This window comes from Monodelphis domestica, chromosome 5, assembly GCF_027887165.1.
Source record: "Monodelphis domestica isolate mMonDom1 chromosome 5, mMonDom1.pri, whole genome shotgun sequence".
Classification (NCBI taxonomy): Eukaryota; Metazoa; Chordata; class Mammalia; order Didelphimorphia; family Didelphidae; genus Monodelphis; species Monodelphis domestica.
The window spans coordinates 105158868-105186492 of record NC_077231.1 but is presented as its reverse complement, the minus strand read 5'-3'; the positions used below and the strand labels follow the sequence as shown (position 1 = coordinate 105186492).

At 34.1% G+C, this 27625-nt stretch overlaps 1 protein-coding gene across 1 annotated transcript in view; it reads right to left on the bottom strand.

Moving 5' to 3' along the window:
• Positions 1 to 5200: 5200 nt before the first annotated feature.
• Positions 5201 to 27625, bottom strand: part of SYT10 (synaptotagmin 10) — an 83650-nt gene continuing 61225 nt past the window's right edge. Inside the window, exons 4-7 of the mRNA XM_001375190.4 lie at positions 17964 to 18084; positions 15885 to 16056; positions 14452 to 14581; positions 5201 to 6323 (exon numbers count right to left, since the gene is read on the bottom strand). Coding sequence (XP_001375227.1) covers positions 6258 to 6323; positions 14452 to 14581; positions 15885 to 16056; positions 17964 to 18084 — 489 coding nt within the window. The 3' untranslated portion in view covers positions 5201 to 6257. The remainder of the gene's footprint in view (positions 6324 to 14451; positions 14582 to 15884; positions 16057 to 17963; positions 18085 to 27625) is intronic.

The window sequence follows — 27625 nt, the reverse complement described above, 5'->3', positions numbered from 1 at the left end:
GCCTTTTCTAGGCAAATGATCTCCTTGTGAGAGTATGGGTCAGGAGCAGAACTTCAGAGACTCTGTACTACATGTAGACCTCAACTGGGATAATTACCGACACTTTTCATTTGTGAGGACTCACTGGAAAGATTCTCTATGTAGGATATTTTTTTTATTGGATTCCCTAATTTTGAGAATCCACTAGAGAAAAACTGATATTTTATTTTGTTTTTCCTGCAATTGTACAGCAATTACTTTTTCTGGTGTGTTTCCTTATAAATCAGATCAGGTGTGTGTGTGTGTGTGTGTGTGTGTGTGTGTGTGTGTGTGTGTGTGTGTGTGTGTGATCTCTGCTTATTTGAATGCTTATAAGACTATATCTGCTATAGTATTATATGGAGCATAAATATTGCAATTACTATGAGAAGTACAGATTATGCTTCTCTAAGGTGTTTCTCTCTCTCTCTCTCTCTCTCTCTCTCTCTCTCTCTCTCTCTCTCTCTCTCTCTCTCTCTCTCTCTCTCTCTCTCCCTCTCTCTCTCCTTGCTCCTGCTCCTCCTCCTCCCCTCTTTAGCAGGGGAAGGTAGAAGTTACAAGAATGATTGACAGGTCTCAAGACTTAGAATTTTTCATGAGCTGGTTGGTCAGAGTTCCAGTTTTAGTATACGTGCTGCCAAAGCAAGCTATACCCCTTAGCAAATCTAGACTTTCCCTCTTATTGTAAGATTCTTATGGATAAACGGGATAGTTTACCTGCTGGTCTAGAAACCCCAAGTGACCAACTTCAAATGCTTACTTTTTTTGAGATCCTCACATGTATTTGGGACATACACGATCATCTTCTTTTTCTCTTGAACTGGGCTTGTTTGTTTTATTGTTAAGTGAATTTGGAATCCATTTAGATTGTCCTTGCAAGTGACAGGATCTATTGAGGAAAATTTGGGATGCCAAAGGGACCGAAGGAAATTTGTGTGGACCCCTAAGGGGATTGTTGCAGGGACCACTGGAGAAAATTGGATATTCCCTATGTGGAAAGGGAAACCTGATAACTTTTTCTGAACCTCTAGGTAGAATATCTACATGTCTAAAGAATTCCTAAAGAAACTTTTGGATCCTTTAAGTTGTCACAGGGAAAGTTTTATAATCTTAAACATGATCTGTGAGTGTGAGTCTAGGGCAGAGAGTAGGGAAGAAAAAATAATCAGTGGAAGCTGAAACATTTGGATTTTAGTTTGGTAAAAGGAAAACTTCCTAACAAATAGAAATGCCCCAAAGTTGCTTTAGGGAATAGTGAGTTATTTATGCCTGGAAATCTCCAAGCAATGCTGACTTATCACAAGAGATACTATAGAGGCTATTCCTGTTCAGATATAGTTTAGATTAGATGGTATAAGATTCCTTTTAATACTAAGAGTTTATGATTCTATAATTCTAAAGATTTTCCCTTTAAATAAATTGTGAGTTAATAGTGGTCTGATGTACAACTTAAGACTTTACCCTTGGTAGAGTGGTTTTTTTTTTTTAATCTCTAATATTCATAGTTAAGTGTTATAAACAGTTCTCAATGAATTGGGGAAGAGTAAATTTGGATTATGATAAACTTAGGTGTATCTTGGGGTATAATGTAAAAAGAATGATACAGAATGCAAATTATAATGTCATTTGATTACTAACAACTACCTATAATATATTTTTTAAGTCCCTTATTTCAGTTGGATTCGGCCTTCACCTTGAAAGATGATGAGTCTTTTAAATTTTATTTTTTAATTTTTTCCATGATTCCATGATTCTTTTTGTTTCCCTCTCCTCTTTCCTCCCCCTCCCAGGGTTTACAAGCAATTTTACTGGGTTATACATATGTTATCACTCAAATCCTAATCCCTTAAAGCCAAAACCCCAAACCATACACTCATATAAATAAGTGATAAATCATGTTTTCTTCTGCATTTCTGCTCCCACAGTTATTCCTATGGATTTGGATAGAATCTTTCTCATAAGTTCCTCAGGATTATCCTGGATCATTGAATTGCTTTTAGTAACAAAGCCAGTTACATTTGATTTTCCCACAATGTTTCAGTTACTGTGTATAATGTTCTTCTGGTTCTGCTTATTTCATTCCACTTCAGTTCCTGTAGATCCTTCCAGTTCTTACAGAAATCAAGTAGTTTGATGAATCTCTTAGAGGAGGATTTGGGGAGATATTATTTGATTATTATGGAAACTCATATTCAAATAAGTGAGAAGTTTCTATCCCCATTCCAATGCTCATTCCAAAACAAATGGTAATAGTAAAATCATATTATTTTTTTTCAGGTGCATAGCTCTGAAGACTAAATGAAATTTAAACTTAACAATAAACCTAAGGTGAACAGCCATTAAATATGAAACTGCTGGGAGCCATCAGGCCATGATACCTTTACAAAGTCACTCATGGTAACCAAGAAGTCACAAAGTGGCTCATTGGCAGGATGGACTTGCCCACTCACCCCCCTCTGTATGACTTCTCTCATTAACATCCCTTGCTAATGAAATTGACATGATTGTTATCCCCTGCCTAGCCTCAGAAGGAATAATATAAGAGCAAAATGCTTGCACTTTATTTCCCCAAAATATCACCAAAAGATCAGACTCTAAAATCCAAACCCCAAAAGACTATCATGAGTTAACTTTTGCTCTGGTACATCATTCCCAGCAAACTAACCACAAGCCAAGCCCAGAATCTCCCCACTCCCCCTGCATAGAAACTTATTCTTCTAAAGTCAAAATATAAATCAATTATAAAGGCCCATACTAAATGTACAAGTACACCAAGCTTTATCATGCCTCAGTGACTCAATTTCACTAACCAGAAACTCTCCTTGGTAGAAGCTCCCTGCCAACCCCAAAAAATGATCAGCCAAATGATTAATCTGAATTGTGCTCTCAATGCCTCTCTGATCTCTCAACCCCAATGTTATGATTGTTGAATTATCTTTAAGAATTTCTGGTTAATTATCTCTTTTTATTAAAAGTAATAAGTAAATTTCCTTGATTGTTTATAAGCTCAAGCTCCTCAGTGGTTAATGAGAAAATTAAGCCACCTATGATGAAATCATTTATCTTAAGTAGAACCTTTATTCATCTTGTCAGAATCTGTATTCACAATACAAGAATATAGAATGATCTCAGAATATTAATCGAGTTATTTGTTAAAAGTTAATGTATCACTTTTCCAATTATCTTTACTCAAACGTGTGTTGAAAATTGTATCTGTGTGCCAAGAAAATGGGTATAAGAATAAACACCAAGCCTGGGCATGTTTGAGCAGCCACCAGATGCAAAGCTTGCCCCTGGCTGATTTATATGCACAGCTGTCTTCTGTTTTTTATTTTTTCACCTAACCTTTCATTCACCTGCTAAGAACCCCTGGAGTCATGAGTGGGGCTGGACCCTAGCCTATAGCATGAAACAAAATAGTTCAAATGAGTTTACTTTCTTCTAAAACATGCATTTGGAAGTGTTAGTTTCAACTGTTCTATAAGACATATATATTTTTCAGTTTACCTATTGGTAATTTCTCTCACATGTTAAAATGTTGTTTAGTATTTTTATATGACACAATGTGATTATCTCTATACCTATAAATGTCAGAAATGTCACCAGGCTTATAGGTGAAAAATTAAATCTCCAAAGAAAAGCTCTCAGGAAACTTATTGAATAAAAGATATTAGATATTCAAATATCTGTGTTAGTTAAGTTTTCTGAATAGAAAATGTAATGACTGTGCCTGCAAACTACTTTTCATCCATTTTTACTAATGTTCTCTTAACAATTAAAACAGAATAAGGATTAAATATTTTTAGATTCTTTTCTTTTTCTGACTTAATTTATTCTTACTCCCCTACCCCTTTCCCCTTGAAAAAAAGCTAGTGACTGAAAATCTTAAAAATGAGTAACAATATCTTTTTCATATTAATCATACCTTTTCTTCCAGGCCTATCCTAGATGTGATAAGTACCTAAATATATCCACTCCAGAATTTGGGTATATGCAATTGTTATATATATTTCATAAATATATGTGGAATTGAACATACTTTCCAGCTACTAGAGAAACTGGATAAGAATAGAAATAGTAAACTAAGAATGAGAGACTAAAAAGCTAAACTTTCAAGAATGAGATTTTAGGCTGTCCTTGAAAAATGCAAATTTGGTTGGAAATACTGATGACAGAAATACATGCAGCTCAAGAAATGTATCCATTTGTTTGCTTTCAGATTATGAACTGCAGGTATATCTGAAAATAAAACATTCCTTAAGGAAAGAGAATTTTGTATTTGGCATATCCCAAGAGCAATTTTTGTTTCCCAATTTAAAATACTTATTTCACATGCAGATGCACAAAAATGGTTCCTAAGGGTAAAGATTTTAGATTCTATCACTGTGACTGCACAAAGTTAGGCACATATTTTGAATAGGAAATCTAAAGTGGAAATATTTATACAAAGTGTTTCTTTAGAATAGCACAATTTTCAGTGTTTTATGGACAGAACTATAGTCACAGTTCAAAGATTCTTTAAAAAAAAATAACACTTCTCTTTAATCGTACTCTCCATTAGAGATATAATCTAAATGAACTGACCAAAGAATACCCTGAGGATATTTCAAGGGGTGTATGTGCATATGTGTATTAGTACTTAGAAAATGAAGGGTTTTCTAAATGAACATTTTGTCATTACTATGGGTAAGACTCAATCTTTCTGGCTTATATTAGAAGAATCATTTTTTATCATGTTTTCCCTTACCATTTGTTTCTCCTTTCAATCAGTTATAGCAATGAAAATTCAATATTTTGATGATCATGATATATTATGTCCATAGTGCATGCCTAAAAAATAAGGTAAATAGTCCCATCAAACAGCTCCTTCCTATTAGACCTCCAATGTCAGATAAACTCTGCACATCACCAGTAGGTGAATTCATGTTCCTTATGAAGGTGAAACAACAATCATGAAAGAATTTTAGATCTGAGGTCTACATAGTTATTAACTGTTTTCACTGATTCTATAGTCACATAGTTTATGGTCCATTTTTATAATATAGTAAAAATGTAATTTATTGTTTTTATTACAAAAAGAAAATACATAATTCCATAGTTTATTTCCTGATTGGTATTAAAAGCCACTATCATTGTTTGTATACTCATAGAAAAGAAAGGGTACAGATAGCATTGTGAGAGCTTTGTTCTGAAAGTATATTTTACTATAAATGTCTATCGTATGCAAATATATGATATGTAGTAAATGTTACATTACAGAAATTTTACATTAGATGCATTGAAAACTTTATAAGAGCAATCTTAAAGGTAAACAATCTGATTTCATTAATCTCAAAAACATTAATGCTTATTCAAAATGACTAATTGAAACAGACCAAAGAAATGGATACTAACTTTTCTTTAAATTTAAATTTCTTTGTTTTCATTTTCTAGCTACTGATTAGTCCTTAAATTAATAATGAAGATTTTAAAAAATCTTTTACTCTTCAAATACTTCTCTTTCTTGAAGTTCAAAACTTTCTGGCAGTGACACCACCAAACACAGTAAAATAAAAAGCTGCTATTTAGAATGGATGAAAAGTCCAATATAATGCTACAAAAATAACATCAAGATTATTCCAGAAGGAGCTGATAACTATGAAGAATTTTACAATAAACTCCAAGCATCCATTATTTACTAGTGTAGGGCAGAGTACAAAATTACATAGGACAGAAGAAAGGACTATAGAGAAGAATGTCTTCAACTTAAGGACAAGGAAACATACTCCTTTCAGAAAGTTTAAGTGATTTTTGAAAGTTCCCTCAATTGAAATTGTCCATACAATTACAGAATCTAGTGTTCATAGACATACAACTATTATAGCTTTAACAAAATCAGTAAGTTACGTATTTTACTGAATGATCATTTATTATTTGCACTTGATGAATATATATAAAGAAGGATGACTTCTAGAAATAATATTTAGACAGATAGAGCATGGTCCTGTCACAATAATAATAACGTCATGATAGGCATAACAATAGACACCAATATATGTCTTTGCACAAGGAAGAAATGTTTCACTTATATGAAATATTAAATTATAATAATCAGCAAGACAACAGCAAAATAGGAACAACCTTAATTTTATACAGAACTATGTTTATGGTTTAGATGAAGAAGCTAAATCATATCTCTTTGTGGACTTGAGGAAGATAGGCTTCTGGGTGCTGACAATCTGAAGTTCATCCTGAAGATACTAAGGTGATTTTTTGGGAGATGAACAGGACCCTTGACTATCAAAACTAGTCGCCCGTCCAGGTAACTGAAAGAAAGAAAATTCAAACAGCATGACAAAATTCAAAAATATAGTTAGTTGGGCTTTGCTTAGCTGAGTGCTAAATATTTTTAACATTCAAATCTGATATTTGATGCATAGAACATATATATACAACGTGGTGCCTACCCTTTGAAGTGGCATTAGGTGCATATATGTCATAATATGGAATATACAAATAAGGCATACTTAATCCTATTTGGGGATTAGTCTTATATTTTAGAAATAGTTTTTGATTTAGAGTGGTTACTATGGAAAGAAAATTGCTCAGTATAAAGTTTGAGATAAAAAAGTGATTGCATCCCTCTTGATTCAGGTGTGAAGTGTTTATTAAGGAGGATCTTTTATATGGGGAAAAAGCCTCAAACTTAGATAAGACTGATACTTAACAATTGCTTGCTAACCAATTGTATAAATTTCTATATTAACTGCATATAGTCAATTCTAAGTGAGAAATTTTTATTTTGGGCCATAATATAATAACATTTAGAAAAAGTGATAAATTCTGATAAGTACAATTAAAATGAATATTTTTAACACTTCAAAATTTTTAAGATCCTTTAAATCATCTCAGAGAAAAGAAGAAATACAACCTATGTAACTTTTAATTTTATTATTTTTTAATCCCTCTGCCCACCCCTCATAGAAAGCCATCCCATGGGACAAATAGTATTTTTGTTGTTGTTTTTCTTTGTTTGCTTTTATAAAAACCCTTACCTTCAGTCTTAGATTCAATGCTAGGTGTTGGTTCCAGGGCAGAAGAACATTAAGGGCTAGGTGGGGGTGTGTGTGTGTGTGTTAAATAACTTGCCTAGGGTCACACAGCTAGGAAATGTTTGAGGTCACATTTGAACCCAGGACCTCCCATCTTTAGACTTGGCTCTCTATCCACTAAGCCCCTAATAAATTGTATGTTTAGAGAGGGGGGAAAGTCAGGAAAACTGGTGGACACACAAGGGTAATGCATAACACCTGTGGACCTCCCAACTCTACACATGGTATAACTTGGGTTGTCCTCTTCTAATTCTTCATCCAGGTTCCTTTTGATCTTTATAAATTTGTTACATTCATTTTTTATTTTTGGTGTCATTGTCCTTCCCATTTACATTGCAGTAGTTACTGTATATGTTGTTTTCTTGGCTCTGCTTACCTTATTTTACATCAGTTCATATACACCTTTCCATGTTTCTTTATATTCATCATACACATCATTTTGAACAGCACAGTAATATTCCATTGCATTCATATACTACAATTTATTTAGTCATTCCCAATTTAATGGATATCTTTTTTGTTTCTAATTCTTAGTTATCACAAAGAGTGAACTTATAAATATTTTGGAGCATATGGTGAATTTTTTTTATCAACGGTTTCATTGAAATATAAGCTTAGTAACAGAGATTGGTTCAAAGGATATGGATGAAGAAGGGATGCACTGGGAGAAGAGGGAAAGGGAAATTATCTTACCTAAAAGTGGTATGCAAGGAAGAAAGATGCACAAAGGGTAACAATAGAATCCCATTATCATTTGAATTGGTTCTAATTCAAACACACACACACACACAGAGTTGGCTATAGATATTCATCTTATCCAACTTGGAAATAGAAGGGAAAGTGGCTGAGAAAAAGAGATGATAAGAGTGAGAGAAGATTAAAGGAAGAAGTCATCAGAAGAAAACCAGAATTATCTTCAGTGGAAAGGAAAGGGTTAAAAAAAGAGATAAACAGGAGAATAGTTAACAAGTTTAGATGTGAATGTGAATATAATGAAATCTCCCACAAAATGGAAGATGATACCAAAATGAATTAGAAACTAGTATCCAATAATATATTGTTTACAAGAGAGCCACTTGAACAAGAACGAAACATTGTTAAAATATGTGGTTAGAGTAGAATCTATTATTCATCAACTGAAGTAAAAAAGGGAGGGGGTAGCAATCATAATCTCAGAAAAAGGAATAGCACATCCAATAAAAGGAGATGTTTAAGGAAAATGTATTTTACCAAAAGGCACTATGTTGTTGATTCATTTCAATTGTGTCTGATTCTTTAGGGTTTTCTTGAAAAAGATACTGGAGTAATTTATCATATCTTTCTTTCAGCTCATTTTAGAGATGAGGAAACTGAGGCAAAAAGGGTTAAGTGACTTTGTGTTGGTTGCATAGCTAACAAATGTCTGAGGCCAGATTTGAATTGAGGAAGATGACTCTTTTTGATTCTAGATCTGGCACTCTATCCATTGAACCACCTAGCTACATCATAAAAGATATCATGGACAAATGAATTTGGACACCATGCAATTTGGTGCATCTATGTTCAGCAATTTATTCATTCAAAATATAAAATAGACAATGAAGTAACATCAATACTGAACAAATATGTACAAAACGAAGTAATATCCAAATTCTAGAAGTTAAAATGTTAAAATTCTAGAAAAGTTAAAATGATTTATAGAAAGAAATGGACATTAAAATGATATTCTTTTATTGTTTAGTAATTTTTAGTCTCATGTAATTGTGACATCTATTTGGCATTCTCTTGGCAATGATTCTGGCATGGTTTATCATTTGCATCTCCAGCTCATTTTACAGATGAGGAAACTTAGGTGAATAAGACTTAATGATTTACCCAGAGTCAGACAACTATTAAGTGTTTGCAGCTAGATTTGAACTTAGAAAGACAAATCTTCTTGACTAGAGGTCTGGCATTCTATCCACTGAACCAATGAGCAAAAGAACTATACTTATGGGAGACGTCAATTTACTTCTCCTAGGCTTAGATATATTTATATAAAAATAATCAAAAAAGAAGTTAAGACATGAATAGAATTTTAGAAAAGTTAGAGGTGATAGACCTCTGAAGAGTACCCAGTGGGAATAGAAAGGAATATGCCTTTATCTCAACTATGCATGGCACCTCAATAAAAACAGACATAAATGAGAGCATAAAACCCTTGCAAATAAAATAAGAAATATTAAATTCACCTTTTTTAGACTATAATCCTGTGAACTTTAGCATCTTTCCTGGAGTGCTAGAACAATCAAATCAAAAGGAAGATAATAATTCTGAATTGATAGAATTGGCCTTGCCTCATTCTCAGAAACTACCCTCACTGTCTGAACTGAATTGAAAAGAGGACAATCAGACTTAAAGAACAAGAAACCCACTCTCCAGCTCAGTCTAGCCTTTATCTATTGCAACTGTGCTCAGGTTTCTGAGAACTCACATAACCAGGATGTACTCCACCTTCCACTGGACTATTTAGTAACCTCTTTTTCTGTATCTCATTAGAGACTCCAAATGCTATGATGCCTTGGTAAAAGACCCATGAGCAATTTCAGGTTCCTCTAAGAGTCCCCACTGAAAGGATGGCTGTGATCTATATATTTTTAGTTATGGACTATGTAGTTGTGGGTATTTGGAAATGGCTTCACTTTCCTTCATCTCCATCCCTTGAAGTCCCTCCTTTCCTCTGGGAGGCTAGTTCTTCCAATGATGCTTCTTTAACTTACCTCCATTCCAGATTCAGCTGGATTCATCTAACCCATTCCTTCCTGTCTGTCTTCAAAGAAGAAGTGGAGAGGAACAGGTCTCTTACTATTCCAATCCTGGTGATCACGTTTGCTGTGATCCAGCAGTTCCTTCTTGGCCACTCTGAAATGCCCTTTCATTTCAAAGGGCAGCTTCCAGGCAATATGTTATTTTTGACTTGATTTTTTTTTGTGGTTAACATGTATATGTTTCTGTGTATGAATACCCAAGGGTGAAAGAAGACACCTTTTTCTCTTTCTTCTCCCCCTTGCATTATGAGCAGTGGGTGTGGTTGAGATCATTGTGAGCTACAATTAGCAGTAAGAAAAAATAAGTTGGAGTAACTAACTAAAATTTTAATTTGAAATTGATCTTAGGATTGTATATCTAGGTTAGGTTGAACTTCAAATTGATACCTGTAAATTATATCTAATTTAAGTCTAGGAAACTTTTCGGAACAGTTAGAATAATATGAAATATAACAAGGTTCTTTTTGGTAATGGTTTGTAAAAAGCTTTTGTTTGTTGAGAGCTTAATTTCTAGGCTTTGCTCATATTGCATCTCTAAGTTATACTTAGAGAGAGGTTTCTCTATAGTTGCCTTAAATGCCATCAATTTAGAATGTTAGCCAGTAGTGCTTAAAATTTACATTAATATTTTAAGAAATGTTGTAAGAATCAGAAAGTTCCAGATTCTAAAAGAAAAGAAGCAAAGCAAACGGAGAAGAGAATGGAGTCAATGTAGCCTAATTTGGAAAAAAAAATGCTTTGTGGAGTGTTTATTGAGCAGACCAGGTTTCTCTTTTTGTAAGTTGTTTCCATTGGAGTATGGGCAGAATTCACAAAATGAAGGGATGAAACAATTTTTCAACCTAAGACAATTCAAAAAGTCATCATTAAAGGTCAATCATACTAGGTTGGGAGTGGAGCCCAACCAGTGAGCCAAAAGAGTTCCCATCTGGGCCTACTATATTTCACTTTCTTTCCTCATTTTTTGGGGGGTGGAGTGGGGTTTGAGTTTTCTTCCACAAAAAGATTAACATGGAAAGATATTTTACATGACTTTGCATGTAAAATCTATATCAGATTGCTTACCATTTCAATGAGGGGAGGGGAGGAGACAAGAAAATTGGTGATGTCAAAATTTTAAAATAAATATTAATAATCACTTTCATGTGTAATTGGGGGAAAACTAAATCTGATTAAATTATTGAACTAACTGAAAGCCATTTGTCAAAAGAGTCAAGACATTAAATTTTAAGTAATTATCAAGAAAATTTTCTCTAATATCTCATGTAGGGTAAAATAGAAATTCAAAGAATTCACAGATTATCTCCTCAAAAGATCTTAAAATGAAAAACTCTCAGTAATAATATAACCAAATTCCAGAACTCCCAAGTTAAGGAAAAAAATATTGTAAGCAGAAAGAAAGAAACAATTTAAATATCACAAAGCCACAATAAGGATCACACAAGATTTAACAGCTTCCATATTATATTATATTGTGTGAAATGTTGTTCTATGGAGAGCAGAGCCAAGATGGCACAGTTAAACCAGGGTCTACCTGAGCTCTTCCAAATTCCCTTCCAAACAACTTTAAAATAACAGCTCAAAATGAATTCTGGAGCTGGAAAATAAACAAGAGGAAAAAGTAAAAGAATTTCCTTTCCCAAGACAACTTAGGTGAGCAGGAAAGATCTCTTTCATTCACTGGAGTGAAAGTAGATCTCAGAGCAGGCCTAATGTCAAAAAGCCAGCAGTAGACCTAAGGGGCATGTGTATTGGGGGAAGCAACTTCCATAGCTCTCAGCCAGCAGATGGTTAAGAGAGTCAGAAGGAGATTACAGGAGACCCTTTGATGAAACTGGGTGCAGGACACTGTTGCTTTGCCTAGATGTAGTTCTTGGTTGTGGTTCTAGAGTGAGAAAGAAAACTAAGCAGGAACAGATATAGTGATCATAGTATTAGGGTATAAAAATAATTCTTAGAAGAGCTAATAAAGGATTTTAAAAACAACATAAAAAAGTACAGGAAAAATTTGGAAAAGAAATTAGTGATGTAAGAAAATAATGAAAAAGTCAATAGCTTAGAAAAGGAGGCACAAAAATGCTGAAGAAAATAACATCTTAAAAACAGAATAGGTCAAATGGTAAAAGAAGCATGAAGATGCACTTAAGAGAAAAACTTTTTAAAAAGCAGAATTGGCCAAATGGACAAGGAGGTACAAAAACTTGCTGAAGAAAACTATTCTTTAAAAACTAGACTTGATCAAGTAGAAGCTAATGATTCCATAAGACATAAAAAAACCAATAAAACAAATTCAAAAGAATGAAAACATAAGAGAATGTGTGAAATATCTCACTGGTAAAACAGATCCAAGAGAGATAATCTAAGAATTATTGGATTAACTGAAAGCCATGTTCAAAAAAAAAAAGAGCCAAGACATCATCTTTCAAGAAATTATCAAAGAAATCTTCACTGATATTCTAAAGTCAGAGGGATAAATAGAAACCAAAAGAATTTATTGGTCACCTCCTAAAAAAATTCCAAAATGAAAACTCCTAGGAAGAGTATAGCCAAATTCTGGAGCTCCCAGGTTAAGGAGAAAATATTGCAAGCATCCAAAAAGAAACAATTTCAATAATGTGGAGCCACATATGATATCTGGTATTTCAGAGGGCAAAGGAGCTAGGACTTCAACCAAGAATTACCTACCTAGCAAAACCAAGTATTATCCTTGGGGAGGGGGGGCCAGGAATGAGAATTCAGTGAAATAGAGGCCTTTCAGGCATTCCTGGTGAAATACTGGAGTTAAATAGAAAATCTGACTCTTAAGTACAAGACTTAAGAGAAGTCTTAAAAAGGTTAATAGGAAAGAGAAATCATAAGAGAGAGGATAACTCCTAAAACCCTTATCATTATTGAGACAATTTAAAGGAATATACATAAAGAACAATGAGTTGACTATGATGGGTTGATATATACAAAAATTAAAATTAAGGGTTGAGAAAGAGAAATGCACTGGGAGAAGAGTTAAGGGAGAGTTAGAACTGGGTTAATTGTCTTATTAAAAAGAAGTACAAAAGAGCTTTTACAGTGAGGGAGAGATGGGAGAAGTGGAGAGGAGGATGCTTGAACTTTACTCTCATCAGAATTTTCTCAAAGAAGGAAGAATATACACACTCAGTTGGGCATAGATATCTATCTTGGCCTATAGGAAAGTAGGAGGGAAAGGGGATAGGTAAAGCAGGAGGAAAAGAAGTTGATTGAAGGGGAAGAAAATTGGGGGAGGTGGCAGTCAGAAGCAAAACACTTTTGAGGATGGACAAGGTAAAAGGAGAGAGAGTTGGATAGGCAGAGAGTTGGGATAAAGTATAATACAAGTTACTCTAATGAAGATCTCATTTTTCAAATACATAGAGAAATGAATCAAATGAATCCATCTGTGTACAAGTCATTCCCCATGAAGGTCAAGGGATAAGAACAGGCAGTTTTCAGATGAAGTAATCAAAGTTATCTATTATTAGATGAAATAATGCTTTTTAAGATTAAAATTTTTCTACCTCCACAACCTAAATTACTATTAATTAGAGAAAAACAAATTAAAACAACTCAGAGGAACCACCTCATACCTATCATATTGGCTAATATGACAGAAAAGGGAAATGATAAAAGTTGGAGGGGATATGGGAAGATTGAGACACTAATATACTTTGGGGGAGTTATGGACTAATTTGACCATTATGGAGACCATTTTGGAACTATGCCCAAAAGACTCATACTCTTTTATCCAGCAATACTATCACTCAATCTGTACCCCAAAGAGATAAAAAACAAAAAGGAAAAGGACCTATATGTACAAAAATATTTATAGCAGTTCTTTGTGTGGTGGCAAAAAATTGGAAAGTGAGGGTATGGTCATCATTTGGGGAATGGCTGAGTAAGTCGTGGTATGTGATTATGTGATTATGATGAAATATTGTCATAAGAAATGATGAGCAAGATGATTTTGGAAAAAAAAATGGAAAAGACCTACTGATACAGAGTGAAGGAAGCAGAATGAGGAGAGCACTGCACAAAAACAGCAATATTGTATGATGTACAACTGAAACATTGCTAATCTCAACAATACAATAATCCAGGAGAATTCCAAAGAATTCAGAATAAAAAATGCCATTTGCCTCCAGGGAAAGAACTGATAGGAGTTGCACCCCTCCTCCTGAGTTATATAGTTTTGAGAAATAAAAGCTAGTTCAACCCTTTAGCTGGTGGGCTCCTTTCTTAGGAAAGGAATGCTGCATGCATGCCATTCTGCTTAGAAGAATAAAGTGTGCCTCTCCCTCTGGTTCTCAATGTCTCTCTTTCGGTCTCTCTCTGTTTGTCTCTGATCCATAGCACCAGACACATGGGAAGGTGTTGGTAAAGTATTAAAATATAAATTATATTTCAACTTATGACATAATTCATGTAATAATAGTTCAACAAAACTATTGACTAGCCCTTACCATTCTTCTGCCATGGAACCAATACACAGTACTGATTCTCAAACAGAAGGTAAGGATTTTAAACAAAAAAAGTAGACTTACTTCTAGCAATGGATGCCAATGAGTTATTGGTTTTCTGTGATAGGCTAGCATTTCATTCCAATGATCTCGTCCAAGACCTTCAGCATCCAGTCCTGTCCTACATACTCCTATTACCTCATTGTGTCCTACCCTATGAATAATTGAGGATTACGCTTTTAATTTTATGTTCAAATATAAATGAATTATCATACATCATAACATATGCAAATTCATGATCAAAACTAAGATTTTGCTATAGTGAGTTTATCTTATTGCAATAGAATTAATATATTAACATTTAAGTAATACCAAATCTACAAAGTCAAATGATTCCAAAATGTATTACGTAGTATAAGTTTTGTAATGTCAGAAAATCATTTATGTGTAATATGCACCGTACCTAGAACCTTTTACTTGTGCCTGAATTATGCATATTTTCAAAATGAAAAATATAAGTACAAAATATTCACCTGGAAAAAGTACTGACAAATCTAATAATACAAATGTAATATGATTTCTTTCTATAGAAATAGTTTGTAATGCAAATTATTTTCTGACTAAGAGCTGAATGGTAAATTATTTTGTAGAAAACACCACATGATCTAAGTTGAATGAATTCATTCATTTATAAATATATACATACTGCATATACATATATGTAATAGATATATCATAGGTATCATATATAGGCATATATGTATGCTATATAGAATAAATTAGTCAAACTGGGCTGTACCCTTCGTATGCAATATTATCTAATACAATTTGGCCTCACTTTAAATATGTCCATTCCTATGTGTGTATTTGTCAGGAGTGGGCTAGAGGCAGGAAAAGAGAAAAATATTCTAAACAGAGGAAATGCCATGAACAAAAGTCCAGAGGTTCCAGGCCTTTTGGAGGACAGTAAATCAGCCAATTTTCTGAAGGGAAGGAGAGTTTGTAGAGGAAAGTAGTAAAAGATATGTTACAATTAAAATGTTAAGCCAAAAAGTGTGTGTCTTATTTGGTTAGGTCATGGGCTGGATTTTTTTAGCATGTTGTATGACATGCAAAATGGCATTAAAGCCAGTTTGGTAGTTTATAGAATGGATTGAATTTATCCTTGGCTCCTCTACTTCTTTTCCGTTTCTTACCATCATAAAAGATTTATGAGTAATACCTCGTTTATAGATGAAAAAAGAAATTCTAGTGAGAGTGATTTGCCCAACATAACTAGTTAGCTTCTAGCACGGTGCTTTCCCCACTCAACAATACTGCTAAAAATTAATGCCATTAATTTACCTTTAAATTTTTAAAAAAGATGTTCACATGTGTATGTCTACTATTTCACTTAATCTATTAAAAATTTAAAACCTTGTGATAAGAGAAAATAAACCTGCAAATCCAAATACCTACATCCTAAAATCTAATAATGCAGTTCTGGAAAGACCATTTAGACAGGAAGACATACTTACCTATCATAATCCATGACAGCAATCAAAAGGCTGACTTGGTCCACATTCTCAGGAGGAATATCAAAAATTATGGCTTCATTATAAATTGGATTTAAAGTATTTTTTTTAGTAGTTGTTTTTCTTTTTTTTAATCTTCGGCCCTCACACATTAATGACACTTTTACATATGGATCTGAAAAAAACCAATATTTTTATAAAACTGTGAGATTATGGAATTCCAATCAAAGTATAGCTCAGTACTGTTAATATTTAATATAGGAGAAGAATGGTTTTCATGTAACACTTAGGCTTTCCAGTCTTATTGCTTATGAGAGCAATGGTAAAGCAAATAAAGCTCCTGTTTTGGAGTCAGGAAGACCTGGCTTAAACCCCCCTCTGACACCTAATAACTCTATACCATTGGTAATACACTTAACCTTTTAATACTTCAGGGAGCTTTGTAATACTGTAAATTGCAGCTCAGTTACTAGCTGGATTGTTGGAAGGAATGTCATACTAAGTCCACCACAGTGAAGAATGTGCAGGTTAGACCAGGAAAAAATGTATAGCAGGATTTATATTAACAGTTTCAATTACAAAAATGATAGCAGGTTGAGATAATATATATAATTGTGTATTTTAGTATTATTAATTGATCAGGATTAAATAATCTTTGAATTAATTTGATCTGACTAGTTTTGATAAAAATGGAAGAATATTTATTTTTATTTAAGAAAGGCAACTTTAAGGGCTTGGATAATTTTGATTTCTGCAGGAACAGACTGATCCAATAAGATGTTAAACAATCAGGCTAATTATGTGAGATTCATATTTAATTTTTACTACAATAATGTAAACTCAGCATCTAGACACATGTGGTGGAAAGTGCTCTGTGGGACCAACTCCTGCAAATAGTGAAAAGGAGAAACAAAGCAGAAAGAGACAGACAGGGAGACAGAGAAGGTGGAGAGAGAAACTTTTGAAGATGCAAGCATGGAGGAAATGCCGGATCTTTGACATGTCCTTGATTTCCAGCTTATCTGCCTAAAAATCTTTGGGGAATTTCCCCTTGGGTAAGATAAGAGTTCCCTTGGATGAGATGATATTTCATCTTGTTCCCATCTAAAGAGTTCTGGCATATTATAACCTATATAATTTTTCCAATTTCTATTTGTTCCTTGTTTGGTTAAATGGATTTTTTTTTTGCTATTCACCATTTGTGATTTTCTTTTTTGTAACCAGTGTTGGGGTGAAATAGAAGGGAGTAACTTAGTGGGTACAAGTTTGGGGGAACTCTCTCCCTTTAAAGGATAGCAGTTAGGAACACAGCTTTATGCTGAAACTGTATATCTTAAACTGGTAACATTTGGGGGAACAAACATTCTAATATACTATATATTCAGGGACCAGAAAAAGGACATAGGGATCTTAGCCTTGAGCTATTCTGGGGTTGACCTGCCTACACCCCCACAATCATATTGGCTCTCTTCTGCCCCACAGAGGCCATCTAGAATTTAGATTATATCTATTCATGCATCATTATTAGCTTTTTTTTTTTTAATGTTCTACTGAGCATTCAGTTGCCACTCCTTGTTCAATTTCCTGGCTTGGAAATGCAACAAAAATACAAATGAAAACAGTGGATTTAGTAGTAAACTCATTATCCTATATTTCAGAAAAAGGAAATAGTTTCATTCTAAGTATGCTGTCAAGAGGTTCTCACATATAGTAATGTAAATCAGGAAGTAAAGAAATTTACTTTCAAGCAATTAAATAGCTCTTTTGGTTTTAAATATTTCTTCCTGAGAATTTACTAAAACATATGAGCACGAAAACATTACAAGCAGAGTTCCAAAAACAAAACAAAAATTGTAATTCTGGAAAGACAGAACCATAGAGCTGGAATATATTTTATATATGGCTTCCATTTTAAACAAACTTAAAAATTTTTAATTCAGTTTTCAATTTATTCTACTGCTATTATTATGCTTCAGAAATAATATGTACTCAGTAGAATGATAGCTAGATCAAGAACACAGACTAGTGGTATGTTTTGTTTTGAAGTGGGCATCTTGATTTAATGGCTGGATGTGTACACACCTGATGATCCCATGATATCCATTGCCTTGAGATTTCTGCACTTGATGACTATTAATGTCATACGCCCAGCCGTAGGTAAATAACAAAGGGAAAACATGATTTCACCCAGATCTATACTTTCCTAAAAAGGAAAACACAGTTATATATTTTTTCCAAATATGTCAATGACTAGAACATCAAATATTGGGAAAAATTATATATCCTTTTCATATACTATTCACATCATTTAAAACTGCAGTGCTAGCACTGCTAGAAGTTTATTTTAAAGAAGCTATTCTACTCAGGGTTAATGAAAGTAATCATCCAGAAGTAGAGGAAATGAAAAGTAATTTAGTTAGTTATAATATTACTATCACATTCTCATCTCAACACTATCAGTTCTTTCTCTGGATGCAGCTGGCATGTTCATTGTGAGGCTCTGGAATTGTCTTGGATCATTTATTGCTGGGAATAAGTGATGATGAACCTATGGCATTTGTGCCAAAGATGGCACACAGAGACCTCTTTGTGGGCATGTGCACTGAACCTGGCAAAGTTAATTACTAGAAAGGTGGAGGGAATCCAGTGGAGCTGCTCCCTAACCCCTCTCTACCCCACCTCCCCAGCTCTCTGCACTTACTCTCTCCCCTCAGTGGAGTTCTCAGGCCACTTTCTCCTTTTCTCCTCACCCCTCTCTGGAGCAAGGTGGCAATGGGGGGGCACTCAGTCTTGGGGGGGCAGGGGACAGCACTCAGTTAAGGTGATGGGGCATGTCATGTGGCCTCTATAAGGTTCTAAAAGGTTCACCACCACTGAACTAGGTCATTCACAAACACTTATTGCTGTGTACGATGCTCTGGTTGTGCTCACTCCTCTTTGCATAAGTTCACATAAGTCTTTCTAGGTTTTTCTGAAATCATTCTGCTCATTATTTCTTATAGCACAATAATATTCCATTAAATTATATACTACAATTTGTTCAGCAGTTCCCCAATTGATGGACAATCCCTCTATTTCCAATTCTTTGTTACCATGAAAAGAGCTACAACAAATATTCTTGTACAAATGGATCTTTCCCTCTCCCTTTTTTAAACTCTTTGGGATATGATATTGGTATTTGGTACTGCTAGATCAGAAGGCATGTACAGTGTTAGAGTCCTTTGGGCATAGTTTCAAATGTTTGAAACCTTTTAAAAAAGAAAATCAGATCTGAAGAGATTGTTTGCTTCTTAAACACCCCAAACAACAGATATGTAAGAGGCATGACTAAAAGTAGCAGGTGAGAAGAATAACAGCAAGAGAGTGGCAATCCAGAGGTCAGTAAGACTTCTTTCTGAATGTATATAGGCAGTCATGAAAAAAGAAATTTGCTAGAGGAGTGAAGAGGTAGATATAGGGCATTATGGAGAGAATTTGGCAACTGCCTATAGGTAAATTGATGCTATTTTGTGGGATGACATTAGAGCATAGTTGGGTGAATGAAAGGGGTAGGGATAAGGAGGATAGAGAGGAGTGAGCTAGCAATGAATGGCAACTTAAGTCTCAGAAAGTGAAAAGCCTATAGGAGAGATCAGTGATAGCTGATAATCAGGGTTATGGTGGGGGACAGGCCCTACCTGGGGGCAGTGTCCTTTCTGACATATAAATAATTGATATTGTTCTGGGAGTAAGGAGCAACAGAAAGGGGGAATTCATGGGGCATATCCTACAAGGCAGTGGCAATCTGATTTTTTTTTTAAAGAGCAGAATATCAAATCAACAATATATAGAGTAAGCAAGATGAAATCAGAAGAAATAAAAATAATGAGAATATATTATGTATGCAGTTACATATGCAAAATAGAACACAAAAGAAATGAATACTTTAAAAACATAAAATACTCAGATTACTATGCCAGATAGCAACATTAAATAACCAAACCTTAGAAAAAGAATTAGATCTAGCTGTAAAAGAACTACCAAAGAGAGGGTAAAGACCTTCTGATTTTGATGTACTCACAAAAGATTCCATCATATTTTAAAGAAAATTTGTAGCCATACTTCACAAATTATTCTTAAATATTTAAAAAGATAGAAAAGTACCAGGATTCTTTTATGAAGCAAATATAGTCTTTAAAAAAGTCCTTGCTTTTTGACTTATAATCAATACTGTGTATTGGTTCCAAGGCAGAAGAGTGGTAAAGACTAGGCAATGGAAGTTAAGTGACTTATCTAGGGTCAAACACTCAGTTTTGAACCCTGAACCTCCCATCTCCAGGCCTAGTTCTCAATTAACTGCACCACCTGGCTATCCCTGATAAATATAGTATTAATACATAAACCTGCTAAAGACAAAACTCAAAGAAAACTATAGTCCAGTATCATTCATGACTATTGACTAATTTTTTTAATACTTTCTAAAAGACTACAGCAATTTAGCAAAAAAAAAAAGTTAATCATTATATTATGATCAAGTAGGATTTATATTAGGAATGCAATAGGAACCTTGAAAAAATAATCAACATAATAAATCATATTAAAAAACCAAAACATCCCAAACACATGATTCCAGTTGTAGAAAAAAACCATTGACAATGCAATATTATTTTATGGCAAAACTCCTGAGAAGTATAGACAGAGAGAGACCTTTTCTTAAAATTATTGTAAAAATCATCTAACTAAAGCCAGGTTTTAAAACTAAGGCTACAATTATATCAAATGGATTGGGAATACATTGAGAATCCTTTCCAACAAATATGAAAGTAAAACAAGGATACACACTTTTCCCACTATCATTTTATATTGTCTCTGGAATGCTAGCAGTAGGAATAAGATAAGAGGAAGAAATTGAAGGCATAAAGATAGATAAAAAGGGGATAAAACTATAGTTGATATGATTTACTTAGAAAGTTCTTTGAAATCAGCAAATATATATATGTATATATATACATACATATGTGTGTATATATATATATATATGTATATATAACCTGAGATGTTTAATAGCTTTGGCAAAAAATGTAAGTGACAGAATCCTTAAACTACAACAGCATTTCAAAATAATAGGTATTTTTTAAATTCATGAATCAATAACTACAAGGAAAATTCCATTCCACTCCAACCCAAGGCAGATAGGACCATTTCTTTTTTAATTTTTTATGTATTTATGTATTTATTTAAAAATTTTATTTAGAATATTTTTCCATGGTTACATGATTCATGATTCCCCCAAATATCTCCTCCCTTCTCCCAAAGCCGACAAGCAGTTCCATTGGGTTATACATGTATCATTGTTCAAACCTTATTTCCATGTCATTCATATTTGCAGGACAGTGATCCTTTAACATCAAAACCCTAATCAAATCCTTATTCACTACATTAATCATATAATTTTCTAATGCATTTCTGTTCCCATGGTTCTTTCTCTGGATGTGGATAGTGTTCTTTCTCATATATTCCCCAGGATTGTCCTGGATCATTGCATTGCTAGTGGTAAAAAAGTCCATTACATTTGATTGTGCTACAATGTTCTAATATCTGTGTACAATATTCTCCTAGCTCTGCTCCTTTCACTCTGCATCAATTCCTGGAGGTCATTCCAGTTCCCATGGAATTCCTCACTTTATTATTCCTTTGAGCACAATAGTATTCCATCACCAACATATACCACAATTTGTTCAGCTATTCCCCAATTGATGGGCATCCCCTCATTTTCCAATTTTTGGCCACCACAAAGAGTGCTGCTATGAATATTCTTGTACAAGTCTTTTTCCTTATTATCTCTTTGGGGTACAAACCCAGAAGTGCTATGGCTGGATGAAAGGGCAGACAGTCTTTTAGCGCCCTTTGGGCATAGTCCCAAATTGCCCTCCAGAATGGTTGGATCAATTCACAACTCCACCAGCAGGGTATCAGGGTCCCAATTTTGTCACCTCCCCTCCAATGTTTATCTCTTTCCTTTGCTGCCATATTAATTGTACTTAAATTAATTTACCATACCAATCAAACTGCCACAAAGTTATTTCATTGAGCTAGAAAAAATAATAACAAAATGTATCTGGAAGAACAAATGGCCAAGAATATCAAAGGAAAAATGGGGGGGAAAAGTGAAAGGAAGCTGATCTAGCAATCCCAAATCTCAAAGATCTCAAACTGTATTATAAAGTAGTATTCATCAAAACATTCTAATAAGGCCTAAAAATGGAATAGTGGATCAATAGAATAGATCACAACAACACACAGTAGTAAATGGCCATAGTAATCTAAAGTCTGATAAACCCAAAGATCTCAACTTTGGGGACAAGTACTCACTATTTGACAAAAACTGCTAGGACAACTGGAAAGTAGTTTGGCAGAAACTAGGTAGAGACCAAAATCATACCATATATCAAGTTAAGGTCAAAATAGGTATATGATTTAGACATAAAAGGTGACACAATAGGCAAATTACATGAGCATGGATTATGATAAGAGAAAAGTTTATTACTAAATAAGAGAGCACTAGGATATAACATGAATAATTTTGATTGCATTACATTTAAAATTTTTTTGCAAAACCAAAACAATGCTACCAAGATAAGAAGAGCAAATTTTACTATTGTCTCTGACAAAGGCCTTATTTCTCAAAGATATAGAAAATTGAGTCAAAATTTTAAGAATGCAAGTCATTCCCCAATTGCTAAATTGTCAAGGGATATGCACTGGCAGTTTTCAGGTGAAATAAAAACTATCCAAGGTCATATGAAAAAAGTGTTCTAAATGCCTACTAATTAGAGCAATGCAAATTAAAATGACTCTTAGGCATCACCCTTAGGTACCACAGCCACCAGATTGGCTAATATGACAGAAAAGGAAAATAAGAAATGTTGGAGGGGATGCAGGAAAAGTGGAACACTAATGCACTGCTGGTGGAGTTGTGAACTGATCTAATCTTTCTGGATAATAATTTGATTCTTTGCCCAAAGTTTATATCCCCAAAGAGATTAAAAGCCGGGGGAGAAGAAGTGCTATTTATACAAAAACATTTATAGCAGCCCTTTTTGTCATGGCAAAAGATTGGAAATTGAGAAGATGCCCGGCAGAATGGTTGAATAAGTTGTGGTATATGATTATTAGGGAATACTATTGTGCTATAGGAAGTCCTGAGAAGGATGACTTCAGAAAAACCTGGAAATGCTTATATGACTAAGTGAAGCATGCAAAACCAGAATATTGTACACAGTAATAGCAGTATTGTACAATGATCAACTGTGAATGACTTGGCTATCTCAGCAACAGAATGATCCAAGATAACTCCAAAGTATCTATCATGAAAAATGCTATTCACCTCCAGAGAAAGAAATGATGGATTATGAATGCAGATTGAAGCAGACCATTTTTCACATTATTTCTTTGATGGGTTTTGATTTTTTTTTGATACATGTCTTCTTCCACAACAGGATTAATAGGAAAATGTTTTGCATGGTCACGTGTATAGTGTATATCAATTTGCTTATTGCCTCAGGGAGGAGGAAGGGGAGAAGTGGAGGGAAGAATTTTGGAGCTCAAAATATTAGAAAATGAATGTTAGAAATTGTTTTTACTTGTAATTGGGAAAATAAACTACTACTGAAAGTGTTTAATCAAAAAAAGGGAAATCTCATTCCAAATTAACTACAAAATTCAAACATTATCTAGGGAGTAATGTCTGTAAAGTTCTCAAAAGACTAGAATTGTAAAATTCTCCTAAAAAGAAATTAAAAACATTTTAAATATTGGAGAAATAGTCATTGCGCACAAATACATCATGTACTACAATTAAAATGACAATGCTGCCAAAATTATACTTTTGATGTTCTATAAAATATTCCCTTGGTAATTTAATAAAAGTTGATAAATTTTTCTGAAAATGTAATGGACTTTATCACTTCCAGATTTGAATCTAGGATCTCCCATCTCTAGGCATGGTTCTCAATCCACTGAGCCACCCAGATGCCTGCCATTTGGGTTTTTCTTGGCAAAGATACTGGAATGGTTTGTAAACCTCAAATTTCCTTAGACTTATAATTGTTGAAAATTTCACCATTGGGATATTTCATACTTGGAAAATTTCTTACTGATAGTCTATTGGAATGGGAACTCCATTGGCATGGGAGGTTCCTTCTCTTCCCTTCTTAAGATTACTTTAGGACAGAAACCCTTTGCTGAACAATGGAAAGGACTTTGACCTATGCTTAAGCATAGAACAGGAATTTCTTTGAGTCTTGATTGATTTTAGAATTGATACAATGGAGATACTTGGAATAAATCTCCACCCTATTCAGTCCTAATAGGATTGAGTAAGGGCTGCAGCCTAGATCAAAATTTAATTATTCCAATCTCTACCATACTCAAGTTAACAGGATTTAGAAAGGGCTGTAACAAAAGAGTAAAGATTTAATCATTTGAAAAATATGACCTTCAACAGACATGTGCAAAAGCCAGAAACCTCTGGGCGGTCCTGGGTTAAGCGAGAGCCTCCATTGACAGGGAAATTGATGAAGAGTGATTGGTAGATGTGAGGACTGAGGGGAGGCAACTTGGATGGTGTCCTTAAAGATAGGAGGGTCTGGAGACTCGGGAGAGAGGATTTTTTGGGTCGGTGTTGTTCCTGGGGTCTGAGGAAGCTTGCTCTGAAGGAAGCTGAAGGTGGGGGCCTCTGAGACTGTTTCTCCATTTTGGACACGTGAGTGAAAGGGACTGATCTCTTTTCTTTGCCCCAGCTATCTAAGGGCTTGGGCCTTTTGGCCCAGCCTAAACAGAAGGGGTATTTAAGCCCTATTCCCTTCTCTCCCCTTTCTCTCTCTATATATATCTCTAATTCCTTTCTTGCTCCTATTGTAATTAAACTCCAAAAAAGGCTGACGGCTGACTTGAGATTTTCATTTAGGAATTACATAGCTGATTCCTTGGCGACCTTAAATTAATATATATCAGTCTTTTAAAGTGATTCCCTTGTAACAGTTTGCCATTTCCTTTTCCACCCCATTTTATAGACAAGGAAACTGAGGCAAACAAGGTTAAGTGATTTGCCCAAGGTTACATGGATAGTGAGACCTGAATCCACATTTGAACTCAGATCTTTTTGACTCCAGGCCTAACACACTACTCACTGTGTTACCTACTGCCCTGTCCACCCCTTGTGGAATGGCTAAACACATTGTGTTACCTAAATGTAATGGAATATTACTATGAGGTAAGAAATGATGTCTGTGAAAAATGAAGAGAATATAAACATCTATATGAATTGATGCAGTGAAGTAAGCAGAACCATGAAAATAATATACTGAATAACTGCAGCAATGTCAATGTAAATAAAATTAAATGTTAAAAAATGTAACAAAACTAAAAAGACAAATGTGTTTTTCTATTTTGTCTTCTTAACATTTTAAAAAATATTTATTGCCACTCCTCTCTTTATAAATAAGAAGGTGGAAAAAGAGGGAATTTGCCTGATAGTTATGATCTTTAATTGAAATGGCTCTTTTCTTTCCCTTTGAACTGCCCCTGATCCTAAATTTTTACTATCTCCTTTCTCTTTTCATCCCTTATTCAAATTCTTGTCTCTGGCATTTGAAATTGTTTGTGACTATTCATTTGTCTGCTCTGTACTTCCTCTTAGACCCTTTTCTCCCTTTTCTTTGTCTCTATCCACAACTATATCTCTTTTGAATTTAATGTATTTCTATATTAAAATCTATATCTGTGGGAAAGGAGTAGGATATGGTAATAATTGTTTTCAGTCATTCTCTTTCCAGTTTAGAAGAAAAGATTTTCATGAGATACTCATCCCTTCAATTATCATATCTTTCGTCTTAAGTACCTCAATATAGAATGATTTCCCTCTTTTTCCTCTTCCTTCCCTGATGACCCCCTTTGGCCAAGTATAGTTTCCTCTTCCTTTTACAGGGCTCAAGGTACTCCCACTCTAGGATGCTCTTCCTGGGGTCCATTCCCCAGCTGCTGGCTTCCTTGTGTGGCAGAGCATCCATAAACTTTGAGGGTGTCTTTGGTTAGTCTTTGTCATTTACAAAGAGTAATAGTTTTGTTTCCTCGTTGCCTATTTTCATTATTTCAATTTCTTTTATTTGTTTTAATATAGCTAGCATTTTTAATATACTATTGAACACAAGTGATAATAATGGACATCCTTTTTTCATCCCGGTCTTACTAAGAAGGCTTCTAGTTTACCCCCATTATACATAATGTTTGTTTTTGGTTTTAGATAGATAGTGTTCATTCCTGTGCTTTCCAGTGTTTTTAATAGGAATGGGGATTGTATTTTGTCAAAAGGTTTTTTCCCTACATTTCTTGATATAATCATATGATATTTTTATTGATATGATCAATTATGCCTTATCATTTTCCTAATATTGAATCAACCCTACATTCCTGGTATAAATTCTATCTGATCACAGTGCATACATTTTGTGACCTAATACTGTAATATCCTTGCTAGTATTTGATTTAAAATAGTTATATTGACATTCATTACAGAAACTGGCATTTTTTTCTGTTTTTGCTGTTCCTAGTTTAGTAATCAAAACCATATATGTACACAGAAGGATTTTGGTAGGAATCTTCCCTTATCAGTTTTTAAAAATAGATCAGTGTCTATTTTTTCCTTAAAAATTTGGTAAAATTCACTTGTAAATCCATCTGCTTCATTTTTTCTTAGGGAGTTCATTTATGGCTTATTCAAGTTCTTTTTCTCAGACAGGGTTATCTGAGTATTCTATTTCTTCTTCTGTTAATCTGTGCAATTTACATTTTTGTAAATATTCATCCATTTCAATCAGATTATTGATTTTACTACATATAAATTAGTTAAATAGCCCTTAATAATCACTTTCATATCTTCATTTGTGGTATATTCATCCTTTTCATTTTAATACTTAATAATTTGGTTTTCCTTTTTTAAAAAACTAGATCAGTACAGCAATGCCCACAATTCTCACTGAATCACACCACCTTGGGAAGCTCAAAAATCTGCAGGCTCCCAGAACTATATCTGAAAACAGCAAGATGAGAAAGCTTGAAGTTTGGGATAATGTTTCCCCAACACCAGATGAGCAGAACTCAACCTTAAAATAAAGTTTATGAACATAAAATTCAAAGTCAATTAATAGGCTGGAAAAATGTCCAAACAACAACAACAAAAGGTATTTTGATTATAAAAAGCTAGTATGGTGGCAGAGTGGTAGAGGAAAAATTGGGAAAAGAAATGAAAGTGATGAAAGAAAATTACAGAACGAGAATTAAAATGGGCAGCTAGGTGGCTCAGTGGATTGTTATGAATAAAATTATCTGGAGACTGTCTTAATTTATAATTATTTATTAATTAATAAGAAGCAAGTCAGAAAAAAAAGAATCTACAAGCCATGTGTAGCCAGACTGACACATACCTATTCACTCTAGATTCGTAGGAAAAAAGTCCCCACTTCCTCCCGGAACTCCAATTTATACTTTTTGAGACATCCCTTTCCGAAGTCCCTCTTATTAGAGCACTCTAACTCTGACCTTGTATGGACAAAGGGAGGTTCTTCTAGATGACAGGGAGTTGCATGGACAAGAGATCAGAGTTTTCTAGCAGCCAGATGTCTTGAGGCATTTAGAGTGGCTACACAGTGCACATGTCCAATTTCTCTACCTCACTATCTTAAGAAGCTTGTTTAAGAAGCATCTTC